The 15,689-nt window shown below is 45.4% G+C and overlaps 1 protein-coding gene across 4 annotated transcripts in view; it reads right to left on the bottom strand.

The window, feature by feature from the left end:
* Positions 1-2,909: 2,909 nt before the first annotated feature.
* The window catches only part of LOC140408656 (neuropeptide Y receptor type 1-like), a 49,976-nt gene continuing 37,196 nt past the window's right edge, over positions 2,910-15,689 (bottom strand). For all 4 annotated transcript variants that reach the window (XM_072496151.1, XM_072496150.1, XM_072496152.1 and 1 more), the window contains exon 3: positions 2,910-14,783. In XM_072496151.1, the coding sequence (XP_072352252.1) occupies positions 14,367-14,783 (417 nt within the window). In that variant the 3' untranslated portion in view covers positions 2,910-14,366. The remainder of the gene's footprint in view (positions 14,784-15,689) is intronic.

Here is a 15,689-nt window from a genome sequence, read left to right as displayed (position 1 = left end):
AGACTGCATTGATAGGGGCCAGAGAAAGGGATTGGAAGTGAGCCAATCAGAGTAGATCGAACAGGTCAGGAGGGACATAGGCTGACCTATGTCCGTCGAGTATGTGAAACTTGATACCATTTGAATTGATTTTGCAGAGATCTCTTTGTCTTTTAGTCAGTCGTTTTTCTGGAGTGTAAGAGGCAGGATGTCCTGTTACATTTCTGTAAGATGATTCAAGCTTGCAAGCTAAATAAATAACTTCTGTTTACGTGCGAATCCGTCTCAACTTTTATTGAGGCCAGACTGACAGAGAAAGAAATTTGGAGATCAACACCTGTAACCCCATAATCCCACTTAACGTGCACATCTTTGGACCCGACATGGCACTTCAGCATGGCCAATCCACCTAACCTGCACATCTTTGGATTGTGGGAGGAAACCCATGCAGAAATGGTGTGAATGTGCAAGCTCCACACAGACAGTCACCCCTGTTCACTCTCCCAGTCTTACTTAATTCCACTAGCAATGCATACCTTGCCACCCATGTCTGCAAGCAACTAGTTTCAGCACAAGCCTCTAAGTCACCAAAGAAGCAGCAATTCGAGGAGGGAGTTGTCTTCTGACGAAAGTTTGAGTAGGTTGGGCCTATAGTCAGTGGAATTTAAAAGAATGAGAGACAACCTGTTAAAACATGTACGATTTTGAGGGTGCTTGAGGATAGATGCTGAGAGGATATTTCCCCTCATGAGAGAATCTAGAACTGGGAGGCACAGTTCCAGAGGAAGCGATCTCCTATTTATGAGACCATAAGACATAGGAGCAGAATTAGGCCACTTGGCCCATCGAGTCTGCTCCGCCATTCAATCATGGCTGATATTTTCTCATCCCCATTCCCCTGCCTTCTCCCCATAACCCCTGATCCCCTTATTAATCAAGAACATATCTATCTCTGTCTTAAAGACACTTAGCGGGCGGGATTCTCCAACCCCCCGCTGGGCCGGAGAATCGCCGGGGGGGGGGGGGGGGGGCGGGGGGGGGGGAGGGAGGGGTGGGGGGGCGGCATGAATCCCGCCCCTGCCTGCTGCCGAATTCTCCGGCGCCGGGGTTTTGGCGGGGGCGGAAATCGCGCCGGCCGGTGGCCGCTGGCAGCGGCCTCCCCAGCGATTGTCCGGCCCGCAATGGGCCGAATGGCCACCCATTTTAGGCTGGTCCCGCCGGCGTAAATTAGACCTGGTACTTACCAGCGGGTCCTGTCTCTGCGGGTGGCCTCCGGGGTCCTCGGGGGGGCGGGGGGATCTGGGCCCGGGGATTGTCCCCACGGTGGCCTGGCCCGCGATTGGGGCCCACCGATCAGGTGGCGGGCCTGTGCCGTGGGTGCACTCTTTCCCTCCGCACCGGCTGCTGTGGACCTCCGCCATGGCCGGTGCGGAGATGAACCCCCCCTTCGCATGCGCTGGGATGACGCCAGTACACGCTGGCGCTCCCGCGCATGCGCCAACTCGGAGGCCCTACGCCGCCGGTTGGCGCGGCGCCAAGCCCCTTCTGCGTCGGTTGGCGTGGAGCCAACCCTGCCGGCGCCGGCCTTGCCCATGAAGGAGCGGAGGATTCTGCACCTTCCGGGCAGCCCAACGCCAGAGTGGTTCACGCCACTCCTTGGCGCCGGGACCACCCACCCCGCCGGGTAGGAGAGAATCCCGCCCAGTGTCTTTATTTAAGATGGATATGAGAAGGAATTTTTTCTAATGGGCATTAGAGCAGTGGAGGCTGTGTCACTCAATATATACAAGATGGAGTTAGACAAATGTTTGATCTACACGGGAGTTGAGTGTTACAGGGATCAGGCAGGATATTAGAGCTAAAGCCACAATCAGATCAGCCTTGATCTTATGTAATGACAGAGCAGGCTTGAGGGGCTGAATGGCTGCCTCCTGCTCCTATTTAGTTTTTTCTGTTGTGGAATTTTTCTTTCCCACGAAATAATAGAGGAGACTCAGGTACGAACAATCATTTGTTGACCAACGTGTTCGGAAAGAACAACCTTGGGGAAACCCTGGAGCTGACTCTGCCCACGTAAGAAACCAGATAACATTTATTCAGTGCCGGTTACAAAGGCAAGGATATTGTTTACATTTGATCATATCTGCTTTAAATTTTACATCATACAGGTATACATTTGTGTACCCAGGCAGAGTGAGCATTATCTACCCTTCATCTTTTCATGGACTCCTCCCTAACCTCCCTCTTGGTACCAGACGGATAGATGTGTCTGGTCCTTAGGTCAAGTAAGGAAAACATGTTGTTAATCTTTATCCTGACTATTTGTAGGTTGTGCCTTAAGAACAAGCTGTTAAGGTCACTAAAAACTGGTTTAAATGGAACATGTTGCTTGACCCTTATGCTGACTGCTGCAGATGATGTAATGTGGCACGGTAGCACAGTGGGTAGCACTGTTGCTTCACAGTGCCAGTGTCCCAGATTCCATTCCCGGCTTGAGTCACTGTCTGTATTGGGTCTGCACGTTCTCCCTGTGTCTGCGTGGGTTTCCTCCGGCTGCTCTGGTTTCCTCCCACAAGTCCCGAAAGACGGGCTGTTAGGTAATTTGGGCATTCTGAAATCTCCCTCTGTGTACCCGAATAGGCGCCAGAATGTGGCGACTCAAGGCTTTTCACAGTAACTTCATTGCAGTGTTAATGTAAGTCTACTTGTGACAATAAAGATGATTATTCTTATATCAGCTTTTAGTTGGCACTTTTGTAAAATTGTCCTGAACTGCTTTTGTATCCTGTACTACACTATATAGATTCAAAAATCCCTAAGAATAATTGCTAATTGTCCTAAGAGAGAGACAAAAATAATTGCATTTCTATCATAATATTACATATGAAGTTTTGATCACTTCAAATAATTCATTTTTATTGGATATAACAAACATCACATCAATAACAAATATTTAAATACAAACTCGAAGTAACATGAACACTTGGACATTTTATAGAATTTTAGCCACCATTCTTGGGTCTATTTGTTTTCTTTCATTACATAATTTCAAAACATGAATCCCAGGAAATGGTTAATCGCAGTATGTACATGCATTACAAAAGTTAGCTTTCAGACGTATGGCAGTAATACTTCTTTAGTATATGGAGGTCGTAAGCTGTAAAAACCCTCAAAATGTACAACTTTTAAAATCTGAAATAAAACCAGAAACTATTTGTTAAATGTATGACAGCAGAAATTGAAGTATTTTCTGGCCCATTATTTATTTAAAAGTTGTTCAATTTCTAAAGCGGCAAATCTGACTTGATTCATTAGTTATTTCTCACAAAAAATGTACAATATAAAAGGCACAATATTTTCAGGTTAATTTTATTTATTGTTCATTCCATTCAGATCAGTTGTCCTCCCCAGCAGCAGCCCAGGGTGCAGAGAAAGTATTTTGTAATCAAAGTGGACAGAGAAGGCAGCCCCTGCGAGCCTGCAATTAACTCAGAGGAGTTACCCTTCCAACAAAATCATTTTTATATATTTGCCCCCCTACACTTTGCCTTCCACAGCAATGGCCACCATTCCTGGGGGCACTGCTGAGCTTGCTATGCTGCTGGTCCTCTGATGGACTGACATCTCCAGGGGCGCTTGACCATCCTGAGTTCGATGGCAACCCTAGCAGCCACTTATTCATGAGCTGTCACAAATTCAAGGGGGATGCCCAACAGGGTTGCTGACATGCATTTCTGGCCATTGTCAGAACTCTGACCTTGTTGGGGAAAGTTTTGCCTGTTAACTCTGCTTGTCTTTCCACCGATCTGACTTGCTGAGCGTTTCCAGAATGTTCTGCTCTTATTTTAGATTCCAGCACCCACAGTATTTTGCTTTTGATTTAATTAACTACTAGTCTGAAGTTATGACAGGGTCACAAATGAAAACCAAGTACAGATAGAGTTGTGGTGCTGAGTTAACACCATTAAATTATTTTAATATTGAACAGAAATCTATCACTTATATTAGGTGGTTGCATATTACATTATGTTACCACTGGGGAATGTTAACTCCCTAAACTGTAAATGTTATTTTACCAGGAAAAATTGAAAAGGTTCCAACGGGCTTAATTTTTCCAAGGGCTTCAGAACCCTGACATCGGGATCAAGAGGGAGATCCAACTTGCATTTGTCACAGGTGAGACTGGTGCAGGGGTATTCCCAGAGGCGGCCTCCTAATTGGCCCATCAGAGGGCTGGCAGCTCTAGTCTAGAGCCTCGCCAGCCTATCTGAAAAAGCTGGGTGCTGCTGAAGCAACTGGGAGGACATGAGGGTGCCTCAAAATGGAGCTTCCTCAGGAGGGATAAGTATGGAATTAAATCTCAGAGGGGTCAAGCTGACAGACACACTACAATCAGAGGGGACACGCCTCTGCCTGCGACAGCATGTAATGATGTGAACTTTGCAGCTGGTGAGTGCACATAAATGCCCCTAATTGAGGCCTTGATTACCTCAATTAGCTGCCTACCTCCATTGAGCAGCCAGTCAAACTGGATGTCAGCCTATCCCTGGCAAACTTCTTCAGTGGGGGAATGTGCCTGTGATCAACCTCAACATGGCACCCTGCTACTTTCCAGCAACCCCCCCCCCCCACCACCACCACCACTTATTAGGCTGCTTTGCTGGGATCAGGAATATTCTGTCCATATCTTTTATAATCTGTACAAATCTGTCAATATAATATCCCTGTCGACACATTTTCTCACCACAATTTGTTTTTGTTCCATTTATACTCAGTAGTTCTGAAGTCATTAGGCAGCACGTATTTTATAATTTGTCAAAAACAAATCAACATATATAATTTTATACATTGTGAATATGAGATTAAATAAATTGCAAAAGACCGCACAATCAATTTTTGTGAATGTTTATGCAAAAAAGATTTTTTTTTAATGTCATTGTTTTAGCTCAAGTTTTATTTAAGAATCAGACTAAAAGGGTGGCACGGTGGCGCAAGTGGGACTGAGGACCGAGGACCCAGGTTCGATCCCAGCCCCGGGCTCTGTCCATGTGGAGTTTGCATATTCTCATCCTGTCTGCATGGGTCTCAGCCCAACAACCCAATGATGTGTAGGGTCAGTGGATTGGCCATGCTACGTTGCCCATTAATTGGAACAAAAATAATTGGGTAAACTAAATTTATATTAAAAAGAAGAAGAATCAGACTAAATGCTGCAATAATAGCACCGACAAGTGGGAAAACCCAGTCACCTGAACCAGAAAGTTATGGGGAGCCCACCATTCAGGAATTCCCCACACACTCTTGGGTTTTATCTCCATAATCTGCCATTGCTTGATTTCCTGCATGGAGGCCAGTGTAACTGATAGGTTGGACTACCAGTCAGGTAGAGAGCAGGTCAGTGAAGGCAACAGCAACAAATTAGTATGCAAGCAGATACTGGGAGTGGGAGTCAATTGGGTGTGGGAAGGGGTGAATCGGGATGAGAAGATTGGGGGAGCTGAAGGCCTCATGGTGGTGGAGGAAGCCTTGGGGAGGACTGCCAGTGCCCGATTGTGGACACCCTTCAGACAGGCACCTGGATCAAGAGGCAGGATGGGATACTATCTCCTGAATCCATCAAGCCCTTGGGAAATTTCCTAGACAAGGCAGCCAGGTTTGCTAATGCGTGGGTGTTAAATACCCTAAAATTAATGTGAGATTAGAATCCAGCTGTTATATCACGCTCTTTTGAGTATCCTCAAGGGATCAATTTGAATCTGGCTGGAATTGAATTAAGGGAATTCAGAAGACAACTGAAAGCTTGAATTCTGACATTCCCAGACAGGGCACTTGTTCCCCAGCCTGTCAGCAACTCTCCCAGATAACCAAAACAAGTGCACAGTGGGAAGGGCTTTTTCATTGAAACTGACAGGCTGGAACGCTTTGCTCAGTGTAACTGAAGGGCTCCAGCCATGGCCAGGTGAGAGGCTCCTGCTTGACAGGGGATCGACAACCATCAGCCACTCTTCCCTGCTGCCAACTTTCATTATGGCATAATGGGAGGCAATAGCAGAAACCATACCACCACCAACATCAGTTCCATCAGCAACAGCACCAGTTGCCTTGTCCTCAAATGTCTTCCTCTCCACAGGGAAGATGGTCCAGCTGGAAGGAGGTGTTATTCCCCCAACAAAGGGTCTACAGGCAGAAGACTAGTTATTCCATTATGTGCTTCAGGAGCCTCAGAGCAGGTCATTGCTAACATGAAATGAAATGAAATGAAAATCGCTTATTGTCACGAGTAGGCTTCAATGAAGTTACTGTGAAAAGCCCCTAGTCGCCACATTCCAGCGCCTGTTCGGGGAGGCTGCTACGGGAATTGAACCGTTCTGCTGGCCTGCCTTGGTCTGTTTTAAAAGCCAGCGATTTAGCCCAATGTGCTAAACCAGCCCCTTCTGCAGTTTCCTGGAACTAGATCACATTCTTGGCAGATCACATGATTTGCCAGCGGCCGATAATGTGACTCAAGCTGTTCAGATAGGGATTTGAGGTGTATTGATGTTTGGGAATGAGTGCAGCTGCTAGGTGTTTTAACCTGAAGAATGCTGTGCAGGAGAATGCTGAGCAAGTCAGGGTGTGGGCTTGGCACCTGTAGGCATTATGCTACTCACCTGTAAAGCCCTCCTGAGGTCCTGGAACCTTTTGGTACACTGTTGTGCTGACTTCCTCGAACACTTCAATCCAGTCCTGCTTAGTTGGAGGGGTCATAGAGGTTAACAGTGCAGAAAAGGCCCTTTGTCCCATCGCATTTGCACCAGTCAAAAACAACCAAAGTATTCTCATCCCATTTTCCAGCATTTTGCCCATAGCCTTGTAGGCCTTGGCATTGTAAGTGCACATTTAAATACTTCCTAAATGTTGCGAGGGTCTCTGCCCCCACCACCTTTCAGGCAGTGAGTTCCAGACTCCCACCACACTCTGGGTGAAAAGGTTTTTCCTCACATCCCCTCAAAACCTCCTGCCTCTTATGTTAAATCTGTGCCCCTAGTCATGGATCCCTCCATTTAAGAGGAAAGGTTTCTTCCTGTCTACTCTATCTATACCCCTCATAATTTTATACATCTCAATCATGTCCCCCTCAGTCTCCTCTGCTCCAATGAAAACAACCCCAGTCTATCCAATCCCTCTTCATAACTAACATTGCAGCTCAGGAAACATCCTGGTAAATGTCCTCTGCACCCTTTCCAGTGCTATCGCATCACTCCTGTAATGTGGACTCCAGAACAACACACAATACTCTAGCTGCGGCTTAACCAATATTTTATACAGATATCTTCCTCCTCTCGTCCTTCGGAACATTCAGCTCACAGTATCCCTTACAGGTTTCTCTCTGGTCTTCCCAGGCCTCCACTCTACTCCTGTGGTTGCTGCAGCCCTTGTGATTCATGCTGTGATCTCTTTAATTAGAAATCCTTTTTTTTAAACAAAAGAGCATTCAGTCAGTCGTGACTGTGTGGGGGAACCTGGACCATAGAATCCCGACAGTGTAGGAGGAGGCCATTCAGCCCATCAAGTTTGTATGAAAATGAAACAGCTCTCTGAGCCACGAACCTCGTTTGGTTCTTTTCCGTGGAGAATCTTGACTTCTACTTTCCTCGATTTGACCTATATTCCAGCCTAGAATACTTGCGGGCTAGGTGCTTGGACTTGAACATCTGGCACTAAATTAAAACTTTCATCCAGTTGGAAATGAAGCAAAATCAAATGATAGTTTTGTTTGGAGAGACCACTCACTGAAGTCCCAGCCTAGGATGTCAATCTATGTTTACATCCAGGAGCAGGGGTTGAGCCCACAACATTGTGCCTCAGAGGGTAGGTTGTTACCAATAAAGCCAAATTGGCATTCAGAGATTGCATTTTATATTTTCTGCTGATAAACATACTTCCATCCATTTTAATTCCATCACTCCAGGGAAGTAGCAAAATCTTTTGGGATTTAACAAACACGACAGGCATTATATTTAGCCCTGTTTGAAATTATGGGCGCGATTCAACGAAAACATTTCTAAGTGTCATTTTATGCGAGTTTGACGGGCTATTTCTCACTGGAGTTTTGGGTGAGATCCACACCGGTATTCACCCACATGTTGGGTGTGATCTAACCAAAAAAATCAGAGTCCATTCTGGGCAGGATTAGCAGGGTCATTCCTGATATCTAACGGCACCCTGTTGCTATTTCGGGCCCTGGTGGAGAATGGCCCCGAGGCCGCACTTAGCGGAGCTCCTCAGTGCAGGAAGAGATCGGGATGCCATTTTGTAACCAAGATGCTAATGTGGCACTGCCACCTGGTTCCCAGATGCCAGGGAGAGAGCCGGCGGTCCTCGACCACCCAGAGGTCTCCAATGGCCTGGGAAACTTCCCAAGTGCCGTTAGGCCTGGTCCCTCTTTGTGTGGACAAGTACTAAATGACGCCCGTCCCAGGTCTCGCTGGGGAGGCCATTAGACCCCGGGTGCAGGGAGAATCTGGCGCAGACATATTTAAATGACCCTAATGGCTCATTTAAATCTGCATATCTGCATCTCACCCAGTGAAGACGAGATCCAGATCGCGACATCTTGCGAGGTTCGGATGAATTGCATCACCAGGGCAGGAGCGATGAGGCCAGTAAATCGCATCCTACAGGTCGCTCCATTTTCCCAATGTTGTTCTCCTCCTCTCCTGATTTTATTGACACATTGTACAGTCCAGTTTTTCAGGATTTCCACCCAGACAGATGCATTGCATCAAACATTACTACAGGAATCACCAAATGTTATTTACAAGGAGACCAGAGACAGGTACCACAGAGACACAGATTCACAGAGATTGATCTACTAGATACTCAAACTCTGGTATCTTAACTAAACGGTTCATCAATGAGGCAATGGTGAATGTTAAAGAGCTACCTCATTGTGATCATGAATGTAATCCTGACCTTGCTAAGGAACCAAACAGACTTCCAGCAGATCAGAAGGAGATGTATTCATACCTTAGGGCATCCCAAAACACGTTTTAACCAATGAATATGTTTTTGAAACGTAGTCCTTATTGTAATGTGAGGAAACCTGGATGATTTTTCCCATCACTAACACGGGTGCTTTTACGGCTGCTTCGACTGAGATCATCAAACTCAACACAATCAGAGGACCAAACATTGGACCTTCCTAACCTATACAGATTCAGAGGCAGACGTTGCCAGTGGAAATGGAGAATCGCCCAATCTTACAGATACCTGTTCATAACAGCATATCAAGTACCCTGAGCAGAATCCTCTTGCAACAGTGAGTGTTGTGACAGCAGGACTGAAAGTGACTGGGATTTCCACTCAGAGGCCTGTCTGGTAATGTGCAGTTATGCTGTGGCCAGAAAACTAGCTATGCACAGTTGAGGGACCCAGCCAATTGTATGAAGGGGTCAGGTAGAAAGATGCTGAGCCAGCCTTACCTCATGGGGTCAATATTTAAACAGCACCGGAAGAGGTGTCCACTCCCTGCATTCCAGCAGCATCAGTCTGCCTGTCTTGAGAATATCATTTTGATATTGAACTCCGGACAGCCTTTCCCACCTGCCACATTTGGATTCCTGGAGTTTCTGCCACTCTAATGCACCTGTGGATCCAATGCACCTGCTGTCACACCACTCAAAACTCCATTCATCTCCCCGCAGGTCCTCTTCAGGCCATTCGGGAACGGCTTGTGGTCCTGTTTCCCAGTGATGGCATTAGGAGAGCCTCCTGCCTGACCTTTGGTCTGGACATAGGTGGCAGTGGAGGTTGGCAAAACTGGATCCAGTGCTGCAAAAAGTCAACAACCTCCTAAAGGGTAAATGGCATGGTTTAGTCACTGTAAAGTGGCACTCATGATGGTGTCAAACAATTTGGATATGCAAGTGGAGACACATCCAGACAGCAGCTTGGGTTCTAGGCCTCAGCACCAAATGGAACATGTGGACTGCATGTGGGGTGCCAATCCATGCTGTGATAGTTGTACCAGTTGTAGGAGAGTGCATGTGTAGAACACCTGCTAGGGAGGTGACATCAGCTGCTAAGGGTCTGCAAATTCTTAAAGGAGTTTGCTGTCCATTCAGATGATACACATTCCTTCTGTCTGCCTTTGAAACAAAAGAGTGCATAGCTTCAGGGAGTGTTCAAAGATCTGACAGCCGCATATTTAGCCCTGCAGAGGAGGAGGTGGTTGACTAGGCCATGCAGCAGGACAGATGTTCAGTTGTATATAGCAAGGCCGGAATGTCAAGTCAACCAAGTGATTATGTCTACAACCTGGTGTTGAGAACTCTGCATACAGGAGGCAAACGTGGCACAGTAGGCGAGGACAATGAGGGTGTACCTGCACTCCCTAGGCATCGGACCACCACATGACGATTGCCAAGATTATTTCAGGTAATGGGGCATAGCACTCAACAGACTCTCGCCATCTCAGCTGGAGATGTCAGGGTCATAATGCGGGAGTAGAAAATATTTTTTTAAATGGCACAAAGGTGGCATGGGTGTCCAATCATGCTATGACATTGTAAATTTGTGAGTAAGTATATAGTTTGGAGTGCTTTATTCATATGTGTTGAATGGTCATATTATTGAAACTTTTAATGGTTTTGATGCTTTTAATGGTTTGACAATTCATTGAAAATCAATGATGATTGATGTGGAGACAAAGGACATACCTTTTATTGTTGAGTCTCAAACGTGGTGGGAAATCTGAGCTTTCTGACATTCAGTGAGTTTTACGTTTGACAACCTTTGTTGGATCGGGGGCAGTGTGGAGTTGGAGCCTCACTGACAAGCCAGCTTATCCCCTTATCACCCCTCAGAAGCTGCTGTCTGTAGCAATGTCTGCAGCTGAGACAATTCTTATTTTACAGGTGAATGTATGGAGTTTTTAGCCAGGATTGGAACAGATATGACTGAGTCGTTTGCAATCTCCTTCCAAGTCAAAATGTGTAGGCGTGTTCATCCCAAGAGCCTAAAGCATTCCCTGTTAGTTGCCACAGATTGTAGGCCTATAGGTTGGTCTGGAGCATGAATGCCGGAAGTGGGCGTACTTCGACAGTTGACATTTCTTGAGGCGGAAATCAAGAGATCCTGCAAGGGTCGCACTCTGGCTGAAATTGGGTTGTAATGAGGGTCTCATCATCCTGGCATCTAGAGCTGGAGCCACACCGTGCATCACCTCAGGAGTTTCTGATTCATCCCCTTCATCATCATCTGAGGATGAATGCAGCTCCCCCATTTCTTTGGCTGGCAGTTCCTCTTCACTGTGCTGCATTGGTTTATGTAGGGTGCAGCAAACCACAATGATTTGAGATATTCTACGGTGCATACTGTGGCACTCCATCTGAGCAGTGCAGGTAGCGAAACCTCACCTTCAGCAGTCCAATGTTCTATTGTTGCCCTTATTGGGACATGAGCAGCATGATACCTCTTCACTGCTGGGCTTTGTGTGTTCTGCACAGGTATCATGAGCCAGATCTTCTGAGGATGTCTCGTCACTCAGGAAGCATCCCTGCATTTGCTGAATGAGTGCAAATAGTGTGAATGAGAATGTACGAGTCATGAGAGCTTCCTGGAAGCAAGCACACAGTTGCAGGATTCATTTTTGATGATCACAGACCAGCTGTACATTGAAGGAACAAAATCCCTTTCAGCTTATGAACACTGCTGGCTGTTCCCAGGGAGCTCTTAGTGCCTCATGTACTCCCTCCTTGTTCTGGTCTCTAGCTACCATTTGCAGCTGTCACAGCTATTTTTCTAGATACTCCCATTCTTGACACTGAAGCTGCATGCCACCACCCTGCAATCTCCCTCGGTCACCTTTGACCTTACCTTCAACACCCTCGACCTTCACTCCATTAACCTTGCCCTGCATTCTGTGATCCTCGAGCCCCATCATCCTTGATCCTATCGCTCAATCTAGAGCTGCCCCATGTCACCCTCAAGCTGGTCCACGCCACCATGAACCTGCCAGCTGACATCTCCACCCCTCCCTTCATCACCCTTGACCTGCCCTCAGTTACCCACTATTCTCAACCTCACCATTGACCCGCCCTTAATCATTCTTGATCTCCACTCTATCATGCTTGAGCTACCTTCAGTAGAGATTGACCTTCCCTTTGTCATCCAGCTCCCTCCCTCTGCTCCCTACCATTCTTCTAATGTCCACCACAATCTGACCTCCCTCACTAAGACAGCTATGCCCCGACCTCCCTGGAGAGCTGCCACCCTCCCTCAGAAAGCCATGCCCGGACCTCTCAGCACAGATGCCATCCTCCCTCGGAAAGCCATGCCTTGACCTCCCAGCATAGATGCCAACCTCCCTCGGAAAGCCGTGCTCTGAACGCCCAGCACAGATGCCACTCTTCCTCGGAAAACTATGCACAACTTCTTTGCACAGCTACCATCCATGCTCAATTCACCCCCTCAGCCTCCTCTCCCCAGTCCAATAATGTTTTCTATACAAGAAAATCAGTTCCTACTCACTCCAAATCGATGAAGACTATCTTGCCTGCTGCATTGTTTCCTTTAACCAGTTGCGAATCCAAAGCCATTTGTTTGCTGCTGATTTAATTGTAAAAATACAATCTTGCGACCTTGTGTTTTAATGAGTACGCATAGATAAAGGTTCCCTCTGGTTGCCATTGGGAATTATAATCAACCTTTAATCCTCCAATTTCCAGGGCAGCACGGTGGTGCAGTGGATAGCACTGCTGCCTCACTGCGCCGAGGTCCCAGGTTCGATCCCGGCTCTGGGTCACTGTCTGTGTGGAGTTTGCCCATTCTCCCCATGTCTGCATGGGTTTCGCCCCCACAACCCAAAGATGTGCAGGGTAGGTGGATTGCCCCTTAATTGGAAAAAATGAATTAGGTACTTCAAAATGAAAATATAAATCCTCCAATTTCCTTCCCAATTTTCATCTCACCATCAGGAAGCTGCCATCTCACCTCCTGCACCTCCTGAGCCTGATCTCCCGCTCCTGGGATTTTCAATAGATTTTGCCCTTGGCTTTTTTAACTGTCTCTGAGAATTGCGGTAATACAATCAAAAAATATTGATTCCTGTACAGCTTTCACCTATCAATATATTAACATCAAACATGTACAGACTTGGGTATACTGAGTACTCTCCAATAAGAGAACATTGTAAAACAACCTTCCCATGAGTCATGTAATCACATACATTTAACAAAATAAACTTCATTTTGGTGCATCATGCTTTGGCACCATTTCACTGTCAGATATTGAGTCTTTTTTTTCCTCTTCGCATCAGTGTAAGTCTGGTTTGTTCTGGCAATGGTATATTACCCTTATTAAGTAGCTCTTATTGAAAAATATTAACTAATACAGTATTCCTTTCCAAACATTGTCATGCATCACATTTACACCAACATAACAATACTGGCAATATCATTATACAATTTACTGGTAAAGAGACAATGGTTATCACACAAAATTATTAAACTTATTGGAACAAACTGCAATTTTTTCTTCATGACTTAGACCAGGCCTTTGAGATTGGCCAATTGGAATACGAGGTCCTTGATTAGTGGGCTAATCAGGGAACCTCTTTGAACCTCTTTCAGATCCTCTGCAAGCTGAATGCACATGGTTGTACTGCTGTTGGTTTTGTTAATAAAAGGGATTCTGGTGAAGGGACTTCTGCCTCCGTGGACTTATTGCAGTACATGATAGCAGTAAACTTGCAAAAGGAAAGACACGTTACTTGTAAAATAAAGTGCTTTCTGAAATACATTCCCCTCCTTTAGATTTCCATCATGAATTGTTTGCTCAAAAGAAACGATACAATCCTTCCGGTTCTCTGCTGCTGGAGCCACATAGGTTTAGAATGGCCCTGTCTAGAAGAAAAGGTAAAAACTTCCACTTCATTCCTCCTCTCACAATTTGGTTGAAAAGACCATCACAGTGGACTTTATACTTTCAGACACTTTTGAAACTAAAACACATGCAGCGTAAATATCATTTAACTAAAGTTACTGACGGGCAACTAGAGGTAGGCAATATAATGGGGTCTTGCCCAAGTCTCCCTTATCCCAAGAACAAATAAAGAGTTAAAAGTAGTCAAGAGTGAAATTTCTGCATGCCAGCAAATTTTCTTGTAAAGTCTTCTCCAGAATAAGGACAGCTTTACTTACATTGGAATTTGGATCAAAAATCAAGTTAGGAGGAATTTCCTATTTAAAAATTCGACTAAAATCTCATGGTCCTTAAAGTTATAATTTAAGTGCGACTCTTTGTCAGTGTATAATGGAATGATCCTTATTGATATTTGGTTGCTTAGGCCAGGTGGACCAATTGCTGTTTATTCTGTCAGAGCAGGATTCTGAAATCAATTCACCTCAAGCAATCTGTGTTGTTTGTTTCAGAGAGCTCTTGGAAATCTCCGTCTGCATGGTTGACATGGCAATTGCTTCATAGTCCTCTTCTCTGGGGCTACATTTGCAGTAATGGAGAATTGAACGCAAGTCCCTCTGAAAGTTTTTATTGAGGAACCCATAAAAGATGGGGTTTGTACAGGTTGACAGCATGGCTGCCAGATGACATATGGAGAAAACCAGGTTGTGATGGCAGTTATTAATGGCCTCATAGTTCCAATCAAAAACAGCATTGAAAATGTTGAGGGGCAGCCAGCAGACTGCAAATGCTACCACAATGGAGATTAGCATAATCGTGATTCTTCTGTTTTCATCTGCCCTGTATTTATTCTCTCTCATCTTGTCCATCATATTGTTTCTCCTCCTTAGGCGTACATATATCTTTTGAAAGAAAAAAATCCAAGATCATTTTCAGGTTATATTTAGACATTCAAGCTTGAGCTCATTGTAATACAATTTTCTTTTCTGGAAATCAGCTAAACTTACAGTAATCACAAAGCTCCCCCATCATTGGCTAATGTACTGCAAGCTAAGCCGTACAGACTGGGTCATACCAAGTTATGGAGGGAAACATCAGCAAGGTTCTCCACTCCTGGTTACTATCCAACAATCTGTGCTGGAAGTCTTTGGTTAGAGGTAGACTGGATCGGGTTCAGCTGTGATGGCCTTGTGTCTGCACAGACTGAGGAGGATCACTCATGAAGAATGACCTTGTGCTACTGGAGCTATACCCATTAAAGAGTCAAGCTCTGAAAGAGGCATACAGGAAAGGAGATAACTAGTAGTAAAATAAAAGATAAAAACTTGCAATATTCACATTTGTAATCTTTCAGGCAATTAAATTACACAATGGAATGCTAACCATCAAATTCTTAACACACTTCTATAAAACAACTCTAATTTTAGCTAAGATGTTGGCATTAAAGGTTAAATGATGTGGAGATGCCAACGTTGGACTGGGGTGAGCACAGTAAGAAGTTTTACAACACCAGGTTGAAGTCCAACAGGTTTGTTTCAAATCACTAGCTTTCGGAGCACTACTTCTTCCTCAGGTGAATGAAGAGGTGGGTTCCAGAAACATATATCTAGACAACCTCCAGATGCAATTCTGCAACTCATCTGCTTCATTCTGGATCACAACATCTTCACCTTCGACAACAAGTTCTTCATCCAGACACACAGAACAACCATGGGGACCAAATTCACACCTCAATATGCCAAAATCTTCATGCACAAGTTTGAACAAGACCTCCGCACCGCACAGGATCTTCAACCGACGTTATACAC

This window comes from Scyliorhinus torazame, chromosome 3 (genome assembly GCF_047496885.1).
Source record: "Scyliorhinus torazame isolate Kashiwa2021f chromosome 3, sScyTor2.1, whole genome shotgun sequence".
NCBI classification, from domain to species: Eukaryota; Metazoa; Chordata; class Chondrichthyes; order Carcharhiniformes; family Scyliorhinidae; genus Scyliorhinus; species Scyliorhinus torazame.
The sequence above is the reverse complement of the archived record's forward strand: the minus strand, read 5'-3'. Positions and strand labels throughout refer to the sequence as shown.